The sequence below is a fragment of the Aquarana catesbeiana genome, linkage group LG03 (genome assembly GCF_042186555.1).
Source record: "Aquarana catesbeiana isolate 2022-GZ linkage group LG03, ASM4218655v1, whole genome shotgun sequence".
Taxonomy (NCBI): Eukaryota; Metazoa; Chordata; class Amphibia; order Anura; family Ranidae; genus Aquarana; species Aquarana catesbeiana.
In genome coordinates this window covers 771,699-796,408 of record NC_133326.1, presented here as the reverse complement: position 1 = coordinate 796,408, position 24,710 = coordinate 771,699, and the positions used below count along the sequence as shown (strand labels likewise).

The following is a 24,710-nucleotide window of genomic DNA, read 5'->3' as shown; positions in this document are numbered from 1 at the left end:
GTTGGGTTGGGGTTAGAGTTGGTATTATTGATGGGGTTGGGGTAAGAGTTGGTATTACGGTTAGGGTTAGGGTTAGAGTTGGGATGGGGTTGGGGTTTGAGTTGGTACTAGGGTTGGGGTTAGAGTTGGGTTAGGGTTAAAGTTTTTATTAGGGTTGGGGTTAAAGTTGGTATTAGGGTTAAGGTTAAAGTTGGTATTAGGGTTGCAGTTAGAGTTGGGGTGGGGGTTAGAGTTGGGTGGGGGGTTAGAGTTAGGGTTGGAGCTAGAGTTTGAGTTAAAGCTTGTTTTAAGGTTGGGGCTAGAGATGGGATTAAGGCTGGGGTTGGGTTGGTGTTAGGGTTTATGTTAGGGTTGAGGTTATGGTTGTGTTGGGGTTAGAGTTGGGGTTAGGGGTTTAAGTTGGTGTTAGGTCTGGGGTTATGGTTGTGTTGGGGTTAGAGTTGATATTAGGGTTGGGGTTAGAGTTGGTATTCGAGTCGAGGGGTTAGAGTTGGGTTGGGGTTAGAGTTGGGTTGGGGTTAGAGTTGGTATTATTGATGGGGTTGGGGTTAGAGTTGATATTAGGGTTGCGGTTAGAGTTGGGTTGGGGTTAGAGTTGGGTTGGGGTTAGAGTTGGTATTATTGATGGGGTTGGGGTTAGAGTTGATATTAGGGTTGGGGTTAGAGTTGGTATTAGAGTCGAAGGGTTAGAGTTGGGTTGGGGTTAGAGTTGGGTTGGGGTTAGAGTTGGTATTATTGATGGGGTTGGGGTAAGAGTTGGTATTACGGTTAGGGTTAGGGTTAGAGTTGGGATGGGGTTGGGGTTTGAGTTGGTACTAGGGTTGGGGTTAGAGTTGGGTTAGGGTTAAAGTTTTTATTAGGGTTGGGGTTAAAGTTGGTATTAGGGTTAAGGTTAAAGTTGGTATTAGGGTTGCAGTTAGAGTTGGGGTGGGGGTTAGAGTTGGGTGGGGGGTTAGAGTTAGGGTTGGAGCTAGAGTTTGAGTTAAAGCTTGTTTTAAGGTTGGGGCTAGAGATGGGATTAAGGCTGGGGTTGGGTTGGTGTTAGGGTTTATGTTAGGGTTGAGGTTATGGTTGTGTTGGGGTTAGAGTTGGGGTTAGGGGTTTGAGTTGGTGTTAGGTCTGGGGTTATGGTTGTGTTGGGGTTAGAGTTGATATTAGGGTTGGGGTTAGAGTTGGTATTAGGGATGGGGATGGGGTTGGGGTTAGAGTAGGTATTAGGGTTTGGGGTTAGAGTTGGGATGGGGTTGGGGTTAGAGTTGGTACTAGGGTTGGGGTTAGAGTTGGGTTGGGGTTAGAGTTGGGTTAGGGTTAAGTTTAAAGTTGGGTTAGGGTTAAGTTTAAAGTTGTTATTAGGGTTAAGGTTAAAGTTGGGCTGGGGGTTAGAGTTGGGTGGGGGATTAGAGTTAGGGTTGGGTTGGAGCTAGAGTTTGAGTTAAAGCTGGTTTCAAGGTTGGGGCTAGAGATTGGATTAAGGCTGGGGTTAGGGTTGGGGTTGGGGTTGGGTTAGTGTTAGGGTTGAAGTTGTGGTTGTGTTGGGGTTAGAGTTGGGGTTAGGGTTTAAGGTGGTGTTAGGTCTGGGGTTATGGTTGTGTTGGGGTTAGAGATGGTATTAGGGTTGGGGTTAGAGGGGTTAGGGTTTGGATTAGAGTTGGTGTTAGGGTTGGTGTTATGGTTGTGTTGGGATTAGAGTTGTGGTTATGGTTGGGTTGGGGTTAGAGTTGGTATTAGGGTTGGGGTTAGAGTTTGGTTGAGGTTTGGGGTGAGGGTAGGGTTGGGGTTTGACTGGGATAACCCTAGTGACCCAGTTCCTCAATATGGAAGTTAAGATGTGATGCCCTGGGAATTTGGTCCAGCAATCATCATAAGCACCGTTACAGGTTCTCTTGCCTTTTTTATTCCACGTATAGCATAGCCAATTTTATTTTTTTTTGTAGATCGAATTCCTGCCCCAAGTGTTCCCGTCGGTGCTCATCTTCATCGATCTACGGAAGATCTGAGAATGAGACAGAGCTCCAGCTATGGAAGATTGCGTAGGCATTTTATATTTATAATGATATCTTTGTACGGGATATATCAGCATCTTCCCCGTCATGTTGTCTCAATCTGACAAATAAACCAGAAATCTTCTACAAACTGAAAAGAGCCTACAGGAATTCCCTTAAAGTGGAGTTAAACCCTCCTATACAGCCAAAGAAGCCACCATCTTGGTCTCTGTTTGATCTGTTGCCATGGTGATGCTCATGTGATCAGTTATGACTCCTGTCATTTGATGACATCACAGTCCGGTTGCGAGCCCTAGCAACTGTCACAATTATCAATGACATCATGCCTTGCTTGACATTGTTTTGAGAAACCGTTAAATCGTTGGGGTTGTTCAGCTTTACCAAACAAGCTAAAGCTAGAAGCTGATGTTAGCTGTTTCCTGCAGATCTCGGCTGTTTCCTGCAGATCTCGGCTGTTTTCTGCAGATCTCGGCTGTTTCTTGCAGATCTCGGCTGTTTCCTGCAGATCTCGGCTGTTTTCTGCAGATCTCGGCTGTTTCCTGCAGATCTCGGCTGTTTCCTGCAGATCGGCTGTTTTTTGCAGATCTCGGCTGTTTCCTGCAGATCTCGGCTGTTTTCTGCAGATCTCGGCTGTTTTCTGCAGATCTCGGCTGTTTCCTGCAGATCTCGGCTGTTTTCTGCAGATTTTGGATGCCTCCTGCAGATCTCGGCTGTTTCCTGCAGATTTTGGATGCCTCCTGCAGATCTCGGCTGTTTCCTGCAGATCTCGGCTGTTTTTTGCAGATTTCGGCTGTTTCCTGCAGATCTCGGCTGTTTTCTGCAGATTTTGGCAGTTTCAGAAGCCAGAATATGAAATTATAGATCAATTCCTAATGACCTCAGTGACCTGAATGAACTCCTTCCTCCACCTTCTCCCCTTAGCTCCTGATTCTTCTTCTAAATGTCACTTTTAGAGGAATTATTGTTTGTATTTCTCTGTAGATCACGCTCAGAGCAGAAGTATGAATGATATCTCTGATGCTCCAAGCTCAGACCAGGTACGTGGCCTCCTGAACCTTCTGCAGTGTATTCTAGTGAAGGGGTCCCATCCTTCTGTATGATCGTTATTTTAGGGTACAGAGAATACAATAAGCATGGAGCAGAGTTGCTCTTTTATTTTGGGGTCACGCTGACATTGGGGCACCAATACTAAAATGTAGAAATGGGCACAACAGCGAAGATTTGAGACCTATTCATATCTGAATAGCAGCATGAAGGGTGGGGGGGATCCGGGGGGCCATACTGACCAGCACAATAGGTGACCCCATATAGATCCGCAATCCTGGAATATCATGTCTCTGACTTCCAGATGAGAAACAAGTTCATGAAGAAGATTCCGCGGGACGCCGAGGCCTCCAATGTGTTGGTGGGAGAAGTGGACTTCTTAGATAAACCATTTGTGGCTTTTGTACGGCTGGTCCAGTCCATAATGCTGGGCGGAGTCACCGAGGTTCCGGTACCAACAAGGTAAGAGAAGTCATTGACTAGACAATGGAAGATGTTCATAGTGACCTCATAGGGATCACCAGGGAGCCAAGAATGACCATTCCTGTCATTTGGTGGCCATGTTTTCTGTTACCTGAGGTGCTCATAGGTTTATCTAGAGACCCCTCCTCATATGATCCCTATGGATGTGAGCCCCCTCCTCATATGATCCCTATAGATGTGAGCCCCTTCCTCATATGATCCCTATGGATGTGAGCCCCCTCCTCATATGATCCCTATAGATGTGAGCCCCTTCCTCATATGATCCCTATGGATGTGAGCCCCCTCCCCATATGATTCCTATAGATGTGAGCCCCCTCCTTGTATGATCCCTATCTATGTGAGCCCCCTCCTTGTATGATCCCTATGGATGTGAGCCCCCTCCTCATATGATCACTACGGATGTGAGCCCCCTCCTCATATGATCCCTATGGATGTGAGCCCCTCCTCATATGATCCCTACAGATGTGAGCCCCCTCCTCATATGATCACTACGGATGTGAGCCCCTCCTCATATGATCCCTATGGATGTGAGCCCCCTCCTTGTATGATTCCTATGGATGTGAGGCCCCTCCTCATATGATCCCTATGGATGTGAGCCCCCTCCTCATATGATCCCTATGGACGTGAGCCCCCTCCTCATATGATCCCTATGGATGTGAGCCGCCTCCTCATATGATCCCTATGGATGTGAGCCCCCTCCTTGTATGATTCCTATGGATGTGAGCCCCCTCCTCATATGATCCCTATGGATGTGAGCCACCTCCTCATATGATCCCTATGGATTTGAGCCCCCTCCTCATGTGATCCCTATGGATGTGAGGCCCCTCCTCATATGATCCCTAATTATGTGAGCCCCCTCCTCATATGATCCCTATGGATGTGAGCCCCCTTCTCATATGATCCCTACAGATGTGAGCCCCCTCCTCATATGATCCCTACAAATGTGAGCCCCTCCTTGGATGATCCCTATCTATGTGAGCCCCCTCCTTGTATGATCCTTATGGATGTGAGCCCCCTCCTCATATGATCCCAACAGATGTGAGCCCCCTCCTCATATGATCCCTACAGATGTGAGTCCCTCCTCATATGATCCCTACAGATGTGAGCCCCTCCTCATATGATCCCTATCTATGTGAGCCCCCTCCTCATATGATCCCTATGGATGTGAACTCAAACTATAAGTTTGGTATCACTTATTTGACTGGCCCAGGGCTACCGATATTTCCTTCCTTTAGATCTTCAAATCCCCCCCATTGTGTCTGGAAGGTGAAAGGGGCTCCCGATGGTTCCCTGCCTTCAATTGCTAATCATAACTCCTCCCACCCACTTCTCTGTGATTGGAGAGACTCAGTACAGCAGCTCCAATATGGAGACAATTTTATACCATTGATATGGTTTTATACTACGACCATTGGTTATTTGGTTGGTTGGTTGATTGGTTGGTTGGTTGATTGATTGATTGATTGGTTGGTTGGGTTGGTTGGTTAGTTAGTTGGTTGGTTAGTTGATTTGTTGATTGGTTGGTTGGTTGGTTGATTAGTTAGTTGGTTGGTTGATTGGTTAGTTGGTTGGTTAGTTGATTGGTTGATTGGTTAGTTGGTTGGTTGGTTGGTTAGTTAGTTGGTTGGTTGATTGGTTAGTTGGTTGGTTAGTTGATTGGTTGATTGGTTGGTTGGTTAGTTTGGTTTTCATTTTGCTGCTTCATTGATTCATATACAGTATAACGCTCTACTTGAGCCGCCCGCCCACTCTAATGCAGGAATATAAATACTGGATCCGGGGACTGAGAAGGATAAAAGGTTTTAGTATGAAGAATGAGAATTATCATTGTGTAGAGGATTATCATACCATAGATGTAGAGGAGACCCGTCCTCTGATACCCAATCACACGGCTGCCGTCTCATTTCATAGTGAATCCGGATTGTAAGCTCTTCTGTCACCGAGGTGATCAGAACTTCTGTGCATTCATCTCATGTTTTCTGATTGGAAGGTTCCTGTTTATTCTATTGGGTCCGATGGGGAAAGCCAAATCCTACACTGAGATTGGCCGGGCGATTGCAACCCTCATGGTGGACGATGTGAGTATGTGGATGGGCAATGGAGGTTGGGTGGAGTTGTCTAATAATAGTATGTAGGATTGTGTATATGGAGGGTGGGGGATGGTATATATGGAGGGTGGGGGATGGGATATATGGAGGGTGGGGGAGGGTGTATATGGAGGGTGGGAGTTGGGATAGGACTCCTCCTCTTAGGGTTTCATTGTTCTCTTATTATTGATCCCGGGTCTCTGGGTGGTGGGAATATTGGGCGTACAATAGACTAGACATCACACAATTCCATCCAATAGGATACTCTCTCCTTTAACCAATTAGAAATGTTCCATCTGCCGGGGAAGCAGACTCAGTATAAAAGAAAACAACAAGACAACGAACGGCCCTGGGTCAGTCTGGGGGAATGTCGGTCCCAGTCGTTCCGCTCTAATTTTGTCTTCTTGTTATTTAGCTCTTCAGTGACGTCGCATACAAAGCCCGAGACCGAGAAGACCTGATCGCCGGAATAGATGAGTTCTTAGATGAAGTCATCGTCCTTCCACCTGGAGAGTGGGACCCCACCATCCGAATAGAACCCCCCAAAAAGATCCCATCTGCTGATCAGAGGTGTGGCACCGTGTCTGAGGATTTCATTCAATCCCCCCACTGGTCTCCATTCAGTGTCCTCCACCCTCTCTACCAATCCCTCCACTGGCCTCCATTCAGTGTCCTCCACCCCTCTCTACCAATCCCTCCACTGGTCTCCATTCAGTGTCCTCCACCCCTCTCTACCAATCCCTCCACTGGTCTCCATTCAGTGTCCTCCACCCCTCTCTACCAATCCCTCCATTGGTCTCCATTCAGTGTCCTCCACCCCTCTCTACCAATCCCTCCACTGGTCTCCATTCAGTGTCCTCCACCCCTCTCTGCTAGTCCCTCCCCTGGCCTCCATTCAGTGTACTCCACCCCTCTCTACCAATCCCTCCACTGGTCTCCATTCAGTGTCCTCCACCCCTCTCTGCTAGTCCCTCCCCTGGCCTCCATTCAGTGTCCGTGTCAGTGTTAAATTCTAAATACTAACAATAACATACAAGGCCATTTACAACTCTGCCCCGAGCTACATCACCAATCTTGTCTCCAAAGATCACCCAAACCGTCCTCTCCACTCCTCCCCAGACCTCCAACTCTCTAGGTCCTTTGTCTCCTACTCCTATGCTCGCCTCCAGGACTTTTCCAGAGCCTCTCCCATCCTCTGGAACTCTCTACCTCAATCTGTCCAACTATCTCCTACTCTGTCCACCTTTAGGTGATCACCGAAAACTCATCTCCTCAGGGAGGCCTATCTTGCCTTCAGCTAACAACAGAACTTTTAATCCTTCTATCAGCTCATCCCTCACAGTTATTACCTTTTCTACCACTTGCCCCACCGTATTAGATTGTAAGCTCCTATGAGTAGGACCTTCCTAACCTACTTGTATTGTATTGTCACTGTACTGTCTGTCTTTATATTGTACAGTGCTCTGCAAACTGTATAAATCCCTTATAAGAATAATAATCATGTTATTTCTGAGCGATGGATTCCATATTGTAGATCTTCATAACAATAAAGGTAAAATATTCTCCCCTTACTACAATAAGATTAGTGAAGACGTTTTTTGGTGACTCTCCCACCTTCTACTACAACAGGAAATCGGTTTTCTCTGTGAATGAAGCCGGACAGATGAATGGGTCAGCCGGAGGGGTTGGTGGCGGCAGTGGAGGAGGTCCAAGTGAAGATGATGAGATGCCTGTTGCCCATGAGATTGGAGAAGAGCTTTCCTGGACCGGCAGGTGAGTCCTCCATCGAGTCATTCAGTCTGGAGATGGGACCTGCTCTATCAGACTTGGTACCCCAACACCAGGAACTGGGGGCTCAGTGTTAGTTTAGTATCTTAGGGGGTTAGACTTTATAGACCATCAGATCTGCACCTTTCCTACCAATTAATTTTAAATAAAGATTTTAAGATTTCACTTCTCATCCAATCAGGACTTGAGCACCCATCCAGATATGACCTCTCTGTATCTCACATAACCCAATATGTTCTTGTAGTCCACATATGACCTCTCTGTATCTCACATAACCCAATATGTTCTTGTAGTCCACATATGACCTCTCTGTATCTCACATAACCCAATATGTTCTTGTAGTCCACATATGACGGCTCTGTATCTCACATAACCCAATATGTTCTTGTAGTCCACATATGACGGCTCTGTATCTCATATAACCTGATATGTTCCTGTAGTCCACATGTGACAGCGCTGTATCTCATATAACCCAATATGTTCCTGTAGTCCACATGTAACTCTTCTTCCTTCCTCCTGGTTGTGTCACCTCTCAGGTTCTGTGGAGGACTATATCTGGACATGAAGAGGAAGCTCCCCTTTTTCCTCAGTGACTTCTATGATGGCTTCCACATCCAATCCATCTCTGCCATTCTCTTCATCTACCTCGGCTGTATAACAAACGCCATCACATTTGGGGGGCTGCTGGGCGATGCCACAGACAACTACCAGGTACTGGAAGCATTGGGTTGCGGCCCCTGTGGCCCTCATGTAGGAAATATGAGGTCCTCTGAGGTGCTCAGCCATGGTGTTCATGTAGTTAATAGGACATGAGGCCTCCGCTATGAACGATCTCCATCATCACTTTATTAATAGTGTCAGCTTTTATCTTCTGACGAATGCTGGAGCTGGAAAAGAGGCAGGGGAAGACCACACCTGAGATATTACCCAACACCTTCATGAAGACTAAATGTGACCACAGAGAGATTAGAAAGACAGTGATGTCAGGGATCTGGTCTGTCACGGAACGTCCCACACTCCGCTTGAGTGCTTCCGTCAGTATACCACTTCCTTGTAGTCTGGATACAGATATCAGATATTCCAACCTCTAACAGCACAAAACAAGGCAACACTTGCTTGTTGCTAACATGGACTCACTTTAATTAGAATCAAAATACAGTCTTATATACAGGAGAAGATGAGGTTCCCCCCCCCTGCTCATATTACTCTAACAATACAAATGTAACCTAATTAACATGAGCTAATTAACTAATCCTTTTACCCAGACTAAGTTACATAGATACATAGTAGGTGAGGTTGGAAAAAGACACAAGTCCATCAAGTCCAACCTATGTGTGTGATTATATGTCAGTATTACATTACATATCCCTGTATATTGTGTGATTATATGTCATATTACATTATATATCTCTGTATGTTGCGGTCATTCAGGTGATTATCTAATAGATTCTTGAAGCTATCAATGCTCCCCGCTGAGACCACCGCCTGTGGAAGGGAATTCCACATCCTTGCCGCTCTTACAGTAAAGAACCCTCTACATAGTTTAAGGTTAAACCTCTTTTCCTCTAATTTTAATGAGTGGCCACGAGTCTTATTAAACTCTCTTCTGCGAAAAAGTTTTATCCCTATTGTGGGGTCACCAGTCCAGTATTTATATATTGTGGGGTCACCAGTCCGGTATTTATATATTGTGGGGTCACCAGTCCGGTATTTATATATTGTGGGGTCACCAGTCCGGTATTTGTATATTGTGGGGTCACCAGTCCGGTATTTATATATTGTGGGGTCACCAGTCCGGTATTTATATATTGTGGGGTCACCAGTCCGGTATTTATATATTGTGGGGTCACCAGTCCGGTATTTATATATTGTGGGGTCACCAGTCCGGTATTTATATATTGTGGGGTCACCAGTCCGGTATTTGTATATTGTGGGGTCACCAGTCCGGTATTTATATATTGTGAGGTCACCAGTCAGGTATTTATATATTGTGGGGTCACCAGTCCGGTATTTATATATTGTGGGGTCACCAGTCCGGTATTTATACATTGAAATCATATCCCCTCTCAAGCGTCTCTTCTCCAGAGAGAATAAGTTCAGAGCTCACAACCTTTCCTCATAACTAAGATCCTCCAGACCCTTTATTAGCTTTGTTGCCCTTCTTTGTAGTCGCTCCATTTCCAGTACATCCTTCCTGAGGACTGGTGCCCAGAACTGGACAGCATACTCCAGGTGCGGCCGGACCAGAGTCTTGTAGAGCGGGAGAATTATCGTTTTATCTCTGGAGTTGATCCCCTTTTTAATGCCAATATTCTGTTTGCTTTATTAGCAGCAGCTTGGCATTACATGTCATTGCTGAGCCTATCATCTACTAGGACCCCCAGGTCCTTTTCCATCCTAGATCCCCCCAGAGGTTCTCCCCTCAGTCTATAGATTGCATTCAGATTTTTGCCACCCAAATGCATTATTTTACATTTTTCTACATTGAACCTCATTTGCCATGTAGTCGCCCCTCCCCCATTCATTTGTTCAGGTCTTTTTGCAAGGTTTCCACATCCTGCGGAGAAGTTATTGCCCTGCTTAGCTTAGTATCGTCTGCAAATACAGAGATTGGACTGTTTATCCCATCCTCCAGATCGTTTATGAACAAATTAAATAGGATTGGTCCCAGCACAGAACCCTGGGGAACCCCACTACCCACCCCTGACCATTCTGAGTACTCCCCATTTATCACCACCTTCTGAACTCGCCCTTGTAGCCAGTTTTCAATCCATGTACTCACCCTATGGTCCATGCCAACGCACCTTATTTTGTACAGTAAACGTTTATGGGGAACTGTGTCAAATGCTTTTGTAAAATCCAGATACACCACGTCTACGGGCCTTCCTTTATCTAGATGGCAACTCACCTCCTCATAGAAGGTTAGTAGATTGGTTTGGCAAGAACGATTCTTCATGAATCCATGCTGATTACTGCTAATGATATCGTTCTTATTACTAAAATCTTGTATATAGTCCCTTATCATCCCCTCCAAGAGTTTACATACTATTGATGTTAGGCTAACTGGTCTGTAATTCCCAGGGATGTATTTTGGGCCCTTTTTAAATATTGGTGCTACATTGGCTTTTCTCCAATCAGCTGGTACCATTCCAGTCAGTAGACTGTCTGTAAAAATTAGGAACAACGGTCTGGCAATCACCTGACTGAGTTCCCTAAGTACCCTCGGATGCAAGCCATCTGGTCCCGGTGATTTATTAATGTTAAGTTTCTCAAGTCTAATTTTAATTCCGTCCTCTGTTAACCATGGAGGTGCTTCCTGTGTTGTGTCCTGAGGATAAACACTGCAGTTTTGGTTACTGAAGCCCCCCGATTCACTCGTGAAGACTGAGGAGAAGAATAAATTCAATACCTTCGCCATCTCCCCATCCTTTGTAACCAGATGTCCTTCCTCATTCTTTATGGGGCCAATATGGTCTGTCCTCCCTTTTTTACTGTTTACATACTTAAAGAATTTCTTGGGGTTTTTTTCGTTCTCCTCCGCTATGTGTCTTTCATGTTCTATCTTAGCCGTCCTAATTGAACCCTTACATTTCTTGTTGCATTCTTTATAAAGTCTGAATGCTGATGATGATCCCTCAACCTTGTATTTTTTGAAGGCCTTCTCCTTTGCTTTTATATGCATTTTTACATTGGAGTTAAGCCAATTTTTACATTGTTCGCTCTTTTAAATTTATTATCCAATGGGATACATTGGCTAATGCCCTTATTTAATATACTCTTAAAGCAAACCCATCTCTCCTCCATATTCTTTGTTCCTAAGATTTTATCCCAATTTATGCCTTTTAGCAAGGTTTGTAGTTTAGGGAAGTTGGCTCTTTTGAAATCCGGTGTCTTTGTATTCCCTTCATGTTTCCTATTTGTGTGATTTATACTGAAACTAATTGACCTGTGATCGCTGTTACCTAAATTGCCCCGTATTTCCACATCTGTGATCAGGTCTGTATTGTTGGTAATCAGTAGAAAACGGACATCTCCCCTGGGACTTTAAATGAGATGTTCATGGTGATCAAAGGGTAAACAAGTGTGAAGGTCAAAAATGGTTTATTGAGGATAACAACATCATCCAATAAAAGACATGAGCATGGGTGAACAAATTCATAAAACAGCAGCATTGCATAGTAGTCCTAAAAACATAGCCATATTATAATACTAATAGTAATACATGTGATACAGATATGCATAGTACATCTCTAACCCGATGCTTTTCGCAAGCTTTCCTCGCTTCTTCAGGGGCTGATGTGCATATCTGCTGTCTGTAAGAAACAGATAAAGTATGTATTAAAGTATGATTGGGCAAAAGCAAGAAGCCTGGACCGTTGGTAATCAGTAGATCCAGTAATGTTTTATTTCTAGTTGGTGCGTCTACCATCTGACCCATAAAATTGTCCTGCAAGACACTAAGGAACTGGCGAGCCTTAAATGAATGCGCGGTTCCCTCCATCCAGTCTATGTCTGGATAATTAAAATCCCCCATTATGATAACACTTCCCATCCTTGCTGCTAATCCATTTTGTGATAGGAGATCCGTCTCCACTTCCTCCCTCAGGTTAGGGGGCCTATAACATACTCCCAGTATTATTTTCCTCTTAGCTTCATCCCTTTGGAGCTCTACCCATAAGGATTCCACCTCCTCCCTAGCCCCCTCAGTGATGTCATCTCTCACATTCACTTGTACATTATTCTTGATATATAGGCATACCCCTCCCCCTTTTTTACCCTCTCTATCCTTGCGGTATAGGGTATACCCTTGAATGTTTGCCAGCCAATCATGAGAGCTGTTGAACCAGATCTCTGAAATTCCCACAAAATCCAAATCCTCCTCGTACAACAGTATCTCTAGTTCACCCATCTTGTTCCGCCATGCTCCTGGCATTAGTGAACATGCCACATAGTGTAGACCGGTCGCATATTGTCCTCGTATTGGGTGTTTCAAGATTGCAACTAGGACTTGCTACTATACTCACCTTGTGTTTTTGTGCTTTGGTTACCCTACCACTAATGCCCCCAATACTACCCTCTGGAATATCTTCCGCGCTGGCTATCACTGTCTCTGGACCCTCCCCCCCATCGCCTAGTTTAAAAACCCCTCTAACTTTTTGGCCATCTTCATTCCCAGCAGATCTGCACCCTCCTCATTTAGGTGCAGTCCGTTCCTTCTATAGTACCGGTTACCGACTGAGAAGTCGGCCCAGTCCTCCAGGAACCCAAACCCCTCCTTACTACCCCAGCTCTTCAGCCACTTGTTTACTTCCCTAATCTCCCTCTTCCTTTCTGGTGTGGCTCGATGTACCGGTAGTATTCCTGAGAATACTACCTTGGAGGTCCTTTTCCTCAATTTAGCTCCTGAGTCCTTAAAATCGTTCTTTAGGACACTCCATCTGCCTCTGACTTTGTCATTGGTGCCAACGTGCACCATGACTATGTCTCCTAGCTCATTGACTATTCAACACACATTACCATAAACATCAACACAGGGTTAATTAAAACAAACAACAATGAGTTGAATACCCTTAGGACCTGTGGTAAGCCAGACTAAACTCATTTACATTAAACACATTATAGCTGACATCAGACAGGTGAGTGGAGTTGATGACATTAGCATCTTCTCACAGTATGAGTCCCAACAGTATGACTCAGTCACTATTGCTACTATGGCAAATACAGGGTCCCCAGAGTCTGTGTGTCCTGGGGGACAAGGACCCGAAGCCAAAGTAACAACACCTCAAGGGTACCCCAAATGCCAGGGCCCATAATCTGTAGGCAAGAGGCTCACATTCAGTCCCCTCCAAAAAGCCTCTATCCCGGGTGAGTCTGTCACATTTCTCCCCCATCATTGACTAACAAGGTCCCAGACCTCCACCTGGTCTGGACATGCGTTAGTTAGGCAGAGTGAACTCACAAAGTCTGTCCGCATGATCTCCTTTCTTGGTTGCAAGGAATAGTTGACCTCAGTAAGTGTGAGGCAGAGGTCATTGACTCTCTGTCCGTCTGTCAGCGCTTCATCTGGGTGGTGTTTACCATTCTATGGCTTGGCCTGTTGCTGGGCAGAGGGGCCCACTGTCCCAGTTCCCTGAAGCTGAGAAGAAACTGTAGGTGCTAGGCAGAGGCCAGCGGTGCTCTGCCCTGTTGCCAGTGATTCAGCTGGGAGTAGCATCTCCACTACATCAGCTTGTCGCTGGAGAGAGGGGGCGACTGCCCCGGCTCCCTGGGACTCCACAGTTGTTGCCGGTGCTGGGCAGAGGTTGGTAACACTCTGCCCTGTTGCCAGCACTTCTGCTGGGGACTCCGCATCCTCCGCTCCGGCTAACCGTTGGGGCAGGAGGCTGGCTTCCTCCACTCCCAAACTGTGTAGCTGCCATTGGGGAGGTGAACCGGTTGCTTCCTTTTCCATTCCCTCATCTGGCTGCTGGGACGACATGTCTATGGTACTGTCTCCCAGGTGCACGGATCTTTGCTGGGGAGAAAAGTCCGCTTCCTCCACCCTGGCCAACTGTTGGGGAGGGACAACACACACCTCCTCTCCCTTCTCCCCATGTATCTGCTGCTGGGAAGTGATTGTCACCTTCTCACCCTGAGCCTCCGAAACTGCCACAGGTGTGGGGCAGAGGTCTTGGACCCTCTGTCTGGTTGCCAGCACTTCAGGTTTGGGGACGGCAATCTCCGGATTTTCCACTGCCGATTCTCTGGCATGCTGCTGAACTTGTTCTAGCAGTTTCCTGTATGCCCTTTCCAGATGCTGTTCCTTCCTTAGCAAATGGTCAGATCAGGTTTCAGCTCTGAGACCCCTGCAAGACCAAGCATAGCCTCTCTATATTCTCGCAGGTCCTCAAGGTCAGGTTCTCCTTCATCGCCAAACACAAAACGATCTGTAAGGCTCTCCCACAGCAATCCAGGGCCTCCAAAGTCATATCCCTCCGGAGAGCATTCTGTTGTCTCCCCTAAATATCCCTCCTCTGCTTGCCATTGCAGAGCCCGATAATGATTGTCCAGCTCTATCTCCTGCTGGACCAGCCTGTCCAACTCAGTCACCCATTGCTCCTGGGGCCGCTCTCCCAGGAATGCCTTCCGCAATGCCCGTTGGTCACTGACCCGTTGCTCTTGGGTTGGAAAGCACTTGCCCTGTTTTATACCAGCGAGCTAGAGGGCTCCAATCCAGAGCTCCACCCGAATTTGCTGCCTGAGCTCCAGGTATTCATCCTCAGACACAGTCCTGGTGTATGTTGAAAGGATGATCCGCAGCAGCCCCGGGAACTCTGATGCCAGGTCCATATCTCCGCTGGGGTGACTGAAGTCTGCTATCCTGATCTTGAATCCAGGTGGAGGTTTAGATTTCCCAGACTTCAGGAAGCTTTCCCGCTGCTTGCCACCAATGTCACGGAATGTCCCACACTCCGCTTGAGTGCTTCCGTCAGTATACCGCTTCCTTGTGTCTGGATACAGATATCAGATGTTCCAACTTCTAACAGCACAAAACAAGGCGACACTTGCTTGTTGCTAATATGGACTCACTTTATTTAGAATCAAAATACAGTCTTATATACAGGAGAAGATGAGGTTCCCCCCTCCTGCTCATATTACTCTAACAATACAAATGTAACCTAATTAACCTAATTAACATGAGCTAATTAACTAATCCTTTTACCCAGACTAAGCGACTACGTCTCCTAGCTCATTGACTATTCAACACACATTACCATAAACATCAACACAGGGTTAATTAGAACAAACAACAATGAGTTGAATACCCTTAGAACCTGTGGTAAGCCAGACTAAACTTATTTACATTAAACACTTTATAGCTGACATCAGACAGGTGAGTGGAGTTGATGGCATTAGCATCTTCTCACAGTATGAGTCCCAACAATATGACTCAGTCACTATTGCTACTATGGCAAATACAGGGTCCCCAGAGTTTGTGTGTTTTGGGGGGACATGGAGCTGTATTCCATGTAACAACACCTCAAGGGTACCCCAAATGCCAGGGCCCATAATCTGTAGGCAAGAGGCTCACATTCAGTCCCCTCCAAAAGCCTCTATCCCGGGTAAGTCTGTCACACGGTCCATGGAAATACCATCCCCCGATTAATATTATCTGAGATTCCATTTTATTTATCTCAGATAGAGCAACCAGCACCCAGACATCAACTTCACTAATACGACCACCCAACCACCACCCAACACAATGACATCGGACATCAACTTCATCAATACGAATTCAATCACCCAACGTATGATGTCAGACATCAACTTCATCAACATGACCGCCCAACCACCACCCAATGTAATGACATCAGACATCAACTTCACCAATATGACCACCCAACCACCATTCAATGTAGTGACATCAGACATCAACTTCACCAATATGACCACCCAACCACCACCCAATGCAATAACATCAGACATCAACTTCATCAATATGACTTCAATCACCCAACGTAATGATGTCAGACATCAACTTCACCAATACGACCACCCACCCATCACCCAACTAGCACCCAATGTAATGACATCAGACATCAACTTCACCAATACAAACACCCAACCACCACCCAATGTAATGACATTAGACATCAACTTCACCAATATGACCAACCAACCACCACCCAACCATCACCCAATGTAATGACATCAGACATCAACTTCACCAATAAAACCATCCAACCAACACCCAACCATCATCCAATGTAATGACATCAGACATCAACATCACCAATACGAACAACCAACCACCACCCCATTGTAATAACATCAGACATCAACTTCACCAATACGAACACCCAACCACCACCCAATGTAATGACATCAGACATCAACTTCACCAATATGACCAACCAACCACCACCCAACCATCATCCAATGTAATGACATCAGACATCAACTTCACCAATATGACCATCCAACCAACACTTAACCATCACCCAATTTAATGACATCAGACATCAACATCACCAATACGAACAACCAACCACCACCCAATGTAATAACATCAGACATCAACTTCACCAATACGAACACCCAACCACCACCCAATGTAATGACATCAGACATCAACTTCACCAATATGACCACCCAACCACCACCCAACCATCATCCAATGTAATGACATCAGACATCAACTTCACCAATATGACCATCCAACCAACACTTAACCATCACCCAATTTAATGACATCAGACATCAACTTCACCAATATAACCATCCAACCATCACCCAATGTAATGACGTCAGACATCAACTTCACCGACTCGACCACCCAACCACCACCCAACCAACACCCAACGTAATTATTATTATTATTATTATACAGGATTTATTTAGTGCCAACAGTTTGTGCAGCACTTTACAATGTAGAGGTGGGACAGTACAATTACAATATGGTTCAATACAGAAGGAATAGGAGGGCCCTGCTCATGGAGCTTACAATCTAAAGGGATGGGGAACAAAAGGTAATAGCTGCAGGGGATAATCTGATGGTGGCGGCTCGGGTACAGGTCTTAGGTGAAAGAGGAGTAGGCTTCCCTGAATATGTGAGTTTTCAAGGAACGCCTAAAGGCGGACAGGGTAGGAGCTGACCAGACATACTGGGGTTGGGAGTTTCATAGGATGGGAGAGGCTCTGGAGAAGTCCTGCAGGTGACATGGGAGGAAGTAACAAGGGAGGTAGAGAGCAAGAGGTCCTGGGAGGAGCGAATAGGACAATTTGGGAGATATCTACAGATGAGGTTGGTGATGTAGCTGGGGGCGATGTTGCGGATGGCCTTGTATGTTGTGGTTACAGAGTTGCAGTAGTCGAGATGAGAAAATACCAAGGAGTGAATAAGTTGCTTTGTGGTGTCGTTAGTCAGGAAGGGGCGAATTAGGGAGATGCTGCGGAGGTTAAGGTGGCAAGATTTAGCCAGTGATTGGATATGGGGGCTGAAGGAAAGGTCAGAGTCTAGGATTACACCCAGCACCCTGGCATGTGTGGAGGGACCAATGGTTGTGCTGTTGATATTAATGGTAAAGTCATGGGAAGGGGACCGGGGAGGAGGAAATATTACAAACTCAGTTTTAGAAAGGTTCAGTTGGAGGAAGTGGTGTGGCATCCATACTGATATGTCACTCAGTAAGTTTGATACGTAAAGAGAATGAGGGGGCAAGTTAAGGAGTGGAGAGATAGATCTGGGTGTTGTCAGCATAGAGGTGGTATTGGAAGCCATGGGAGGTTATCAACTGGCCCAGGAAAGAGGTATAGAGAGGGAATAGAAGGAGCCCAAGTCTTGGGGTACCCCAACAGAAGGAGGAAGACAAGCAGAGGAGATGGTGTTGTATGTGACACTGAAAGTTTTGCTGAGGAGAACCAGGAAAGAGCAGAATCACGGAGGCTGAGGGAGTGGAGTTTATTGAGGAGAAGCAGGTGGTCAACAGTATCAAAGGCAGCAGAAAGGTCCAAGAATATAGCAGTTAGTAGTTTGTTGGTGAGTTTTAGTAGGGCAGTTTCAGTGGAATTTGTGGGCGGAAGCTGGAATGTCGGGGATCGAGAAGGTCGTTGTCAGTGAGGTAGCAGTTGTGAACAAGGCATTCAAGAAATTTGGAGGCAAACGGGAGCAGGGAGATCAAACAGATGATGTGTGTGTCCTCATCATTCATATATTACCAGTAACAAAGATGGCAGCTCACATTCCTCTTTATTTATTTGAATGGTTTTGCCCACCTCCCCCGGTCCATGTTGCACCAGTCATGTGACATGTTTTGCCCCCCCTCCCATGGTCCACGCTGCTTTTATGTGTTTTGATGTGTATTTTGCCCCCCTCCCCCTCTCCCGATCCATGCTGCACCAGTCATGTGATGTGTATTTTGCCACCCTCCCCCTCTCCCGATCCATGCTGCACCAGTCATGTGATGTGTGTATTGCCCACCTCCCCCGATCTATGTTGCACCAGTCATGTGACATGTTTTGCCCCCCCCCCTGGTCATGTGATGTGTGTTTTGCCCCCCTTCCCCCAGTCCATGCTGTATTAGTCACATGATGTGTTTTGCCTCGGCAGGGGGTGATGGAGAGCTTCCTGGGCACAGCAATGACGGGTTCCGTGTTTTGTCTGTTTGCTGGACAACCTCTCATCATCCTGAGCAGCACCGGCCCCATCCTCATCTTCGAGAAACTTCTGTTTGACTTCAGCAAGTAAGTGGAATCCTCCGCCTCCCCCGCACAGCACTGCGCCCAATAAATAATGGTCATGTGATCCCAGGACAGTGATGTCATACATTCTCCTGGAAGATCAATCCATCAGATCACACTGAATAGTCCTAGCAGAGTATGTACCGGGGGTAAAGGTCGATACTCTCATCTCTTCTGCAGACAGGTGGAAGAGCCGTAATGTCATGGTGCTCATCACATGACTTCGCCCCCTGGCTACATATATAGTATATTATTTTGGGATGCACAGAAGCTTTGAGTCTTTGAAACCCCCCCCCACTTCACAGAAATGGAGGCCAAGGAGAGAAAGGAAACAGGTAAATCTGGGTAAATAATGAGGAATAAGAAGAATGAGAGACATAGGATGGAGTCTTTGGACAGGGTCAATTAGTGGGGACTATGGATAGGATTTATGGATGGGGTCTGTGGGTGGGGTCTATGGATGGGGTCTGTGGGTGGGGTCTATGGATGGGATCTATGTTTGCAGTGTATGGATGGAGCCTGTGTAATGGGTCTATGGATGGAGTCTATGGATGGGGTCTATGGATGGAGCCTATGGATGGGATCTATGGATGGAGCCTATGGATGGGGTATAAGGAAATGTATTGATGGAGCCTATGGATGGGGTATAAGGAAATGTATTGATGGAGCCTATGGATGGGGTCTATGGATGGAGCCTATGAATAGGGTATAAGGAGATGTATTGATGGAGCCTGTGGATGGGGTCTATGAATGGAGCCTATGGATGGGGTATAAGGAAATGTATTGATGGAGCCTATGGATGGGGTCTATGAATGGAGCCTATGAATAGGGTATAAGGAAATGTATTGATGGAGCCTGTGGATAGGGTCTATGGATGGAGTCTATGAAGGGGGTTTATGTTTGCGATGTATGGATGGAGCCTATGAATGGGATATACAAATAGAGCCTATGGATGGGGTCAATAGATGAAGTCTATGAATAGGGTCTAAGGAGATGTATAGATGGAGCCTGTGGAGGGGGTCTATGGATGGAGTTTATGGATGTGATCTATCAATGGGGTCTATGCATGGGGTCTATAGATGGGGTCTATAGATGGAGTCCATGAATGGGTCTATGTTTGTGATGTATGTATGGAGCCCATGTATGGAGCCTGTGGAGGGGGTCTATGGATGGAGTCTGTGGATGGGGGCTATGAATGGAGTCTGTGGATGGGGGCTATGAATGGAGTCTGCAGATGGGGGCTATGGATGGAGTCTGTGGATGGGGGCTATGGATGGAGTCTGTGGATGGGGGCTATGTTTGCGATGTATGGGTGGAGCCTATGGATGGGATCTACGGATAGAGTCTATGAATGGGATCTATGTTTGCGATGTATGTATGGAGCCTATGGATGGGATCTACAGATAGAGTGTATGAATGAGGTCTATGGATGGGGTCTATAGATTGAGTCTATGAATGGGGTCTATGGACTGAGTCTATGATTGGGTCTATATTTGCGACGTATGGATGGGATCTATGGATGGAGTCTGTGAATGGGGTCTACGGATGGAGTCTATGAATGGGATCTATGGTTGTCATGTATGGATGGAGCCTATGGATGGGATCTACGGATAGTCTATGGATGGGGTCTATGGATTGAGTCTATGAATGGGGTCTATGGATGGAGTCTATGGATTGAGTCTATGAATGGGTCTATGTTTGCGATGTATGGATGGAGCCTATGGATGGAGCCTGTGGATGGGACCATTGGATGGGGTCTGTATATGGAGTTTATGGATGTGATCTGTGGATGTAGTGAATGGATGGGATCTATGAATCTGTGGGATCTATGGATGGGGTCGTTGAATGGGGTTTTTTTAGTCTGTGGGGTCTATGGATGGAGTCTATGCATAAGGTCAATGGAGAGGGTCAATGAGTGGGATCTATGGATGGGGTCTATGGATGGGGTCGATAGATAGGATCAATGGATAGGGTCTGTGAATGGAGTCTGTCAATGGGGTTCATAGATGGGATCTATGGATGGGGTATATGGGGTCAATAGATGGGGTCTGTGGGGTTCATGGATAAAGTCAATGGACAGGGTCAATGAGTGGGATCTTAGGATGGGGTCTGTGGATGGGTTCTATGGATGAGGTCTATGGATTGGATGTATGGATGGGGTCTATGGATGGGGTCTATGGATGAGGTCTATGGATGGGATGTATGGATGGGGTCTATGGATGGAGTCTATGAATGGGGTCAATGGATGTGGTCTATGGACGGGGTCTGTGGATGGGGTCTGTGGATGGTGTCTATGGATGTGGTCTATGGATGGGGTCTATGAATGGGGTCTGTGGATGGGGTTTATGGATGAGGTCTGTGGATGGGGTCTATGGATGGGGTCTAAGGATGGGGTCTGTGGATGGGGTTTATGGATGAGGTCTCTGGATGGGGTTTATGGATGAGGTCTCTGGATGGGGTTTATGGATGAGGTCTCTGGATGGGGTCTATGGATGGGATATATGGATGGGGTCTATGGATGAGGTCTCTGGATGTGGTCTATAAATGAGGTCTCTGGATGGGATCTATGGATGGGGTCTATGGATGGAGTCTATAAATGGGGTCTATGGATGTGGTCTATGGATGGGGTCTATGGATGAGGTCTCTGGATAGGATCTATGGATGAGGTCTATGGATGTGGTCTATGGATGAGGTCTCTGGATGGGGTCTATGGATGAGGTCTATGGATGAGGTCCCTGGATTGGGTCTATGGATGAGGTCTCTGGATGGGGTCTATGGATGGGATCTATGGATGGGGTCTATGGATGGGATCTATGGATGAGGTCTCTGGATGCGATCTATGGATGAGGTCTCTGGATGCGATCTATGGATGAGGTCTATGGATGGGATCTATGGATGGGGTCTATGGATATGGTCTATGGATGAGGTCTCTGGATGGGGTCTATGGATATGGTCTATGGATGAGGTCCCTGGATTGGGTCTATGGATGAGGTCTCTGGATGGGGTCTATGGATGGGGTCTATGGATGAGGTCTCTGGATGGGGTCTATGGATGAGGTCCCTGGATGGGGTCTATGGATGAGGTCTCTGGATGGGGTCTATGGATATGGTCTATAGATGAGGTCCCTGGATGGGGTCTATGGATGAGGTCTCTGGATGGGATCTATGGATGAGGTCTATGGATGGGGTCTATGGAAGAGGTCTCTGGATGGGGTCTATGGAAGAGGTCTCTGGATGGGGTCTATGGATGAGGTCTCTGGATGGGGTCTATGGATATGGTCTATGGATGAGGTCCCTGGATGGGGTCTATGGATGAGGTCTCTGGATGGGGTCTATGGATGAGGTCTATGGATGGGGTCTATGGAAGAGGTCTCTGGATGGGGTCTATGGATGAGGTCTCTGGATGGGGTCTATGGATGAGGTGTATGGATGGGGTCTATGGAAGAGGTCTCTGGATGGGGTCTATGGGTGAGGTCTCTGGATGGGGTCTATGGATGAGGTCTATGGATGGGATCTATGGATGAGGTCTATGGATATGGTCTATGGATGAGGTCTCTGGATGGGGTCTATGGATGAGGTCTCTGGATGGGGTCTATGGATATGGTCTATGGATGAGGTCTCTGGATGAGGTCTATGGATATGGTCTATGGATGAGGTCTATGGATATGGTCTATGGATGAGGTCTCTGGATGGGGTCTATGGATGAGGTCTCTGGATGGGGTCTATGGATATGGTCTATGGATGAGGTCTCTGGATGGGGTCTATGGATGAGGTCTCTGGATGGGGTCTGTGGATGAGGTCTCTGGATGGGGTCTATGGATGGGGTCTATGGATATGGTCTATGGATGAGGTCCCTGGATGGGGTCTATGGATGGGGTCTATGGATGAGGTCTCTGGATGGGGTCTATGGATGGGGTCTATGGATGGGGTATATGGATATGGTCTATGGATATGGTCTATGGATGAGGTCCCTGGATGGGGTCTATGGATGAGGTCTCTGGATGGGGTCTATGGATAAGGTCTCTGGATGGGGTCTATGGACATGGTCTACGGATGAGGTCTCTGGATGGGGTCTATGGATGAGGTCTCTGGATGGGGTCTATGGATAAGGTCTCTGGATGGGGTCTATGGACATGGTCTATGGATGAGGTCTCTGGATGGGGTCTATGGATAAGGTCTCTGGATGGGGTCTATGGACATGGTCTATGGATGAGGTCTATGGATATGGTCTATGGATGAGGTCTCTGGATGGGGTCTATGGATGAGGTCTCTGGATGGGGTCTATGGATGGGGTCTATGGATGGGGTCTATGAATGAGGTCTCTGCATGGGGTCTATAGATATGGTCTATGGATGAGGTCTCTGGATGTGGTCTATGAATGAGGTCTCTGGATGGGGTCTATGGATGGGATCTATGGATATGGTCTATGGATGAGGTCTCTGGATGGGGTCGATAGATGGGATCTATGGATGAGGTCTCTGGATGGGGTCTATGGATGAGGTCTCTGGATGGGGTCTATGGATGAGGTCTATGGATGGGATCTATGGATATGGTCTATGGATGAGGTCCCTGGATGGGGTCTAGGGATGAGGTCTCTGGATGGGGTCTATGGATGAGGTCTCTGGATGGGGTCTATGGATGAGGTCTCTGGATGGGATCTATGGATGAGGTCTCTGGATGGGATCTATGGATGAGGTCTATGGATGGGGTCTATGGATGGGGTCTCTGGATGGGGTCTATGTATGAGGTCTCTGGATGGGATCTATGGATGAGGTCTCTATATGGGGTCTATGGATGGGATCTATGGATGGGGTCTATGGATGGGATCTATGGATGAGGTCTCTGGATGGGATCTATGGATGAGGTCTATGGATGGGATCTATGGATATGGTCTATGGATGAGGTCCCTGGATGGGGTCTATGGATGAGGTCTCTGGATGGGGTCTATGGATATGGTCTATGGATGAGGTCCCAGGATGGGGTCTATGGATGAGGTCTCTGGATGGGGTCTATGGATGAGGTCCCTGGATGGGGTCTATGGATGAGGTCTCTGGATGGGGTCTATGGATATGGTCTATGGATGAGGTCCCTGGATGGGGTCTATGGATGAGGTCTCTGGATGGGGTCTATGGATGAGGTCTCTGGATGGGGTCTATGGATGAGGTCTCTGGATGGGGTCTATGGATGAGGTCTATGAATGTGGTCTATGGATGGGGTCTATGGATGAGGTCTCTGGACGGGATCTATGGATGTGGTCTATGGATGTGGTCTATGGATGTGGTCTATGGATGAGGTCTCTGGATGGGGTCTATGGATGAGGTGTATGGATGGGGTCTATGGAAGAGGTCTCTGGATGGGGTCTATGGGTGAGGTCTCTGGATGGGGTCTATGGATGAGGTCTATGGATGGGATCTATGGATGGGGTCTATGGATATGGTCTATGGATGAGGTCTCTGGATGGGGTCTATGGATATGGTCTATGGATGAGGTCTCTGGATGGGGTCTATGGATGAGGTCTCTGGATGAGGTCTCTGGATGGGGTCTATGGATATGGTCTATGGATGAGGTCCCTGGATGGGGTCTATGGATGAGGTCTCTGGATGGGGTCTATGGATGGGGTCTATGGATGGGGTCTATGGATGGAGTCTATGGATATGGTCTATGGATATGGTCTATGGATGAGGTCCCTGGATGGGGTCTATGGATGAGGTCTCTGGATGGGGTCTATGGATGGGGTCTATGGATGAGGTCTCTGGATGGGGTCTATAGATATGGTCTATGGATGAGGTCTCTGGATGTGGTCTATGGATGAGGTCTCTGGATGGGGTCTCTGGATGGGGTCTATGGATATGGTCTATGGATGAGGTCCCTGGATGGGGTCTATGGATGAGGTCTCTGGATGGGGTCTATGGATGGGGTCTATGGATATGGTCTATGGATATGGTCTATGGATGAGGTCCCTGGATGGGGTCTATGGATGAGGTCTCTGGATGGGGTCTATGGATGGGGTCTATGGATGAGGTCTCTGGATGGGGTCTATAGATATGGTCTATGGATGAGGTCTCTGGATGTGGTCTATGGGTGAG

The 24,710-nt window shown here is 46.9% G+C and overlaps 1 protein-coding gene across 7 annotated transcripts in view; it reads left to right on the top strand.

Annotated features, from left to right (window-relative positions):
* Positions 1-24,710, top strand: part of SLC4A5 (solute carrier family 4 member 5) — a 241,374-nt gene that overhangs the window by 143,667 nt on the left and 72,997 nt on the right. For all 7 annotated transcript variants that reach the window (XM_073618224.1, XM_073618223.1, XM_073618221.1 and 4 more), the window contains 8 exons: positions 1,935-2,030; positions 2,985-3,040; positions 3,352-3,509; positions 5,521-5,608; positions 6,033-6,187; positions 7,247-7,390; positions 7,942-8,116; positions 18,495-18,628. In XM_073618224.1, coding sequence (XP_073474325.1) covers positions 1,935-2,030; positions 2,985-3,040; positions 3,352-3,509; positions 5,521-5,608; positions 6,033-6,187; positions 7,247-7,390; positions 7,942-8,116; positions 18,495-18,628 — 1,006 coding nt within the window. The remainder of the gene's footprint in view (positions 1-1,934; positions 2,031-2,984; positions 3,041-3,351; positions 3,510-5,520; positions 5,609-6,032; positions 6,188-7,246; positions 7,391-7,941; positions 8,117-18,494; positions 18,629-24,710) is intronic.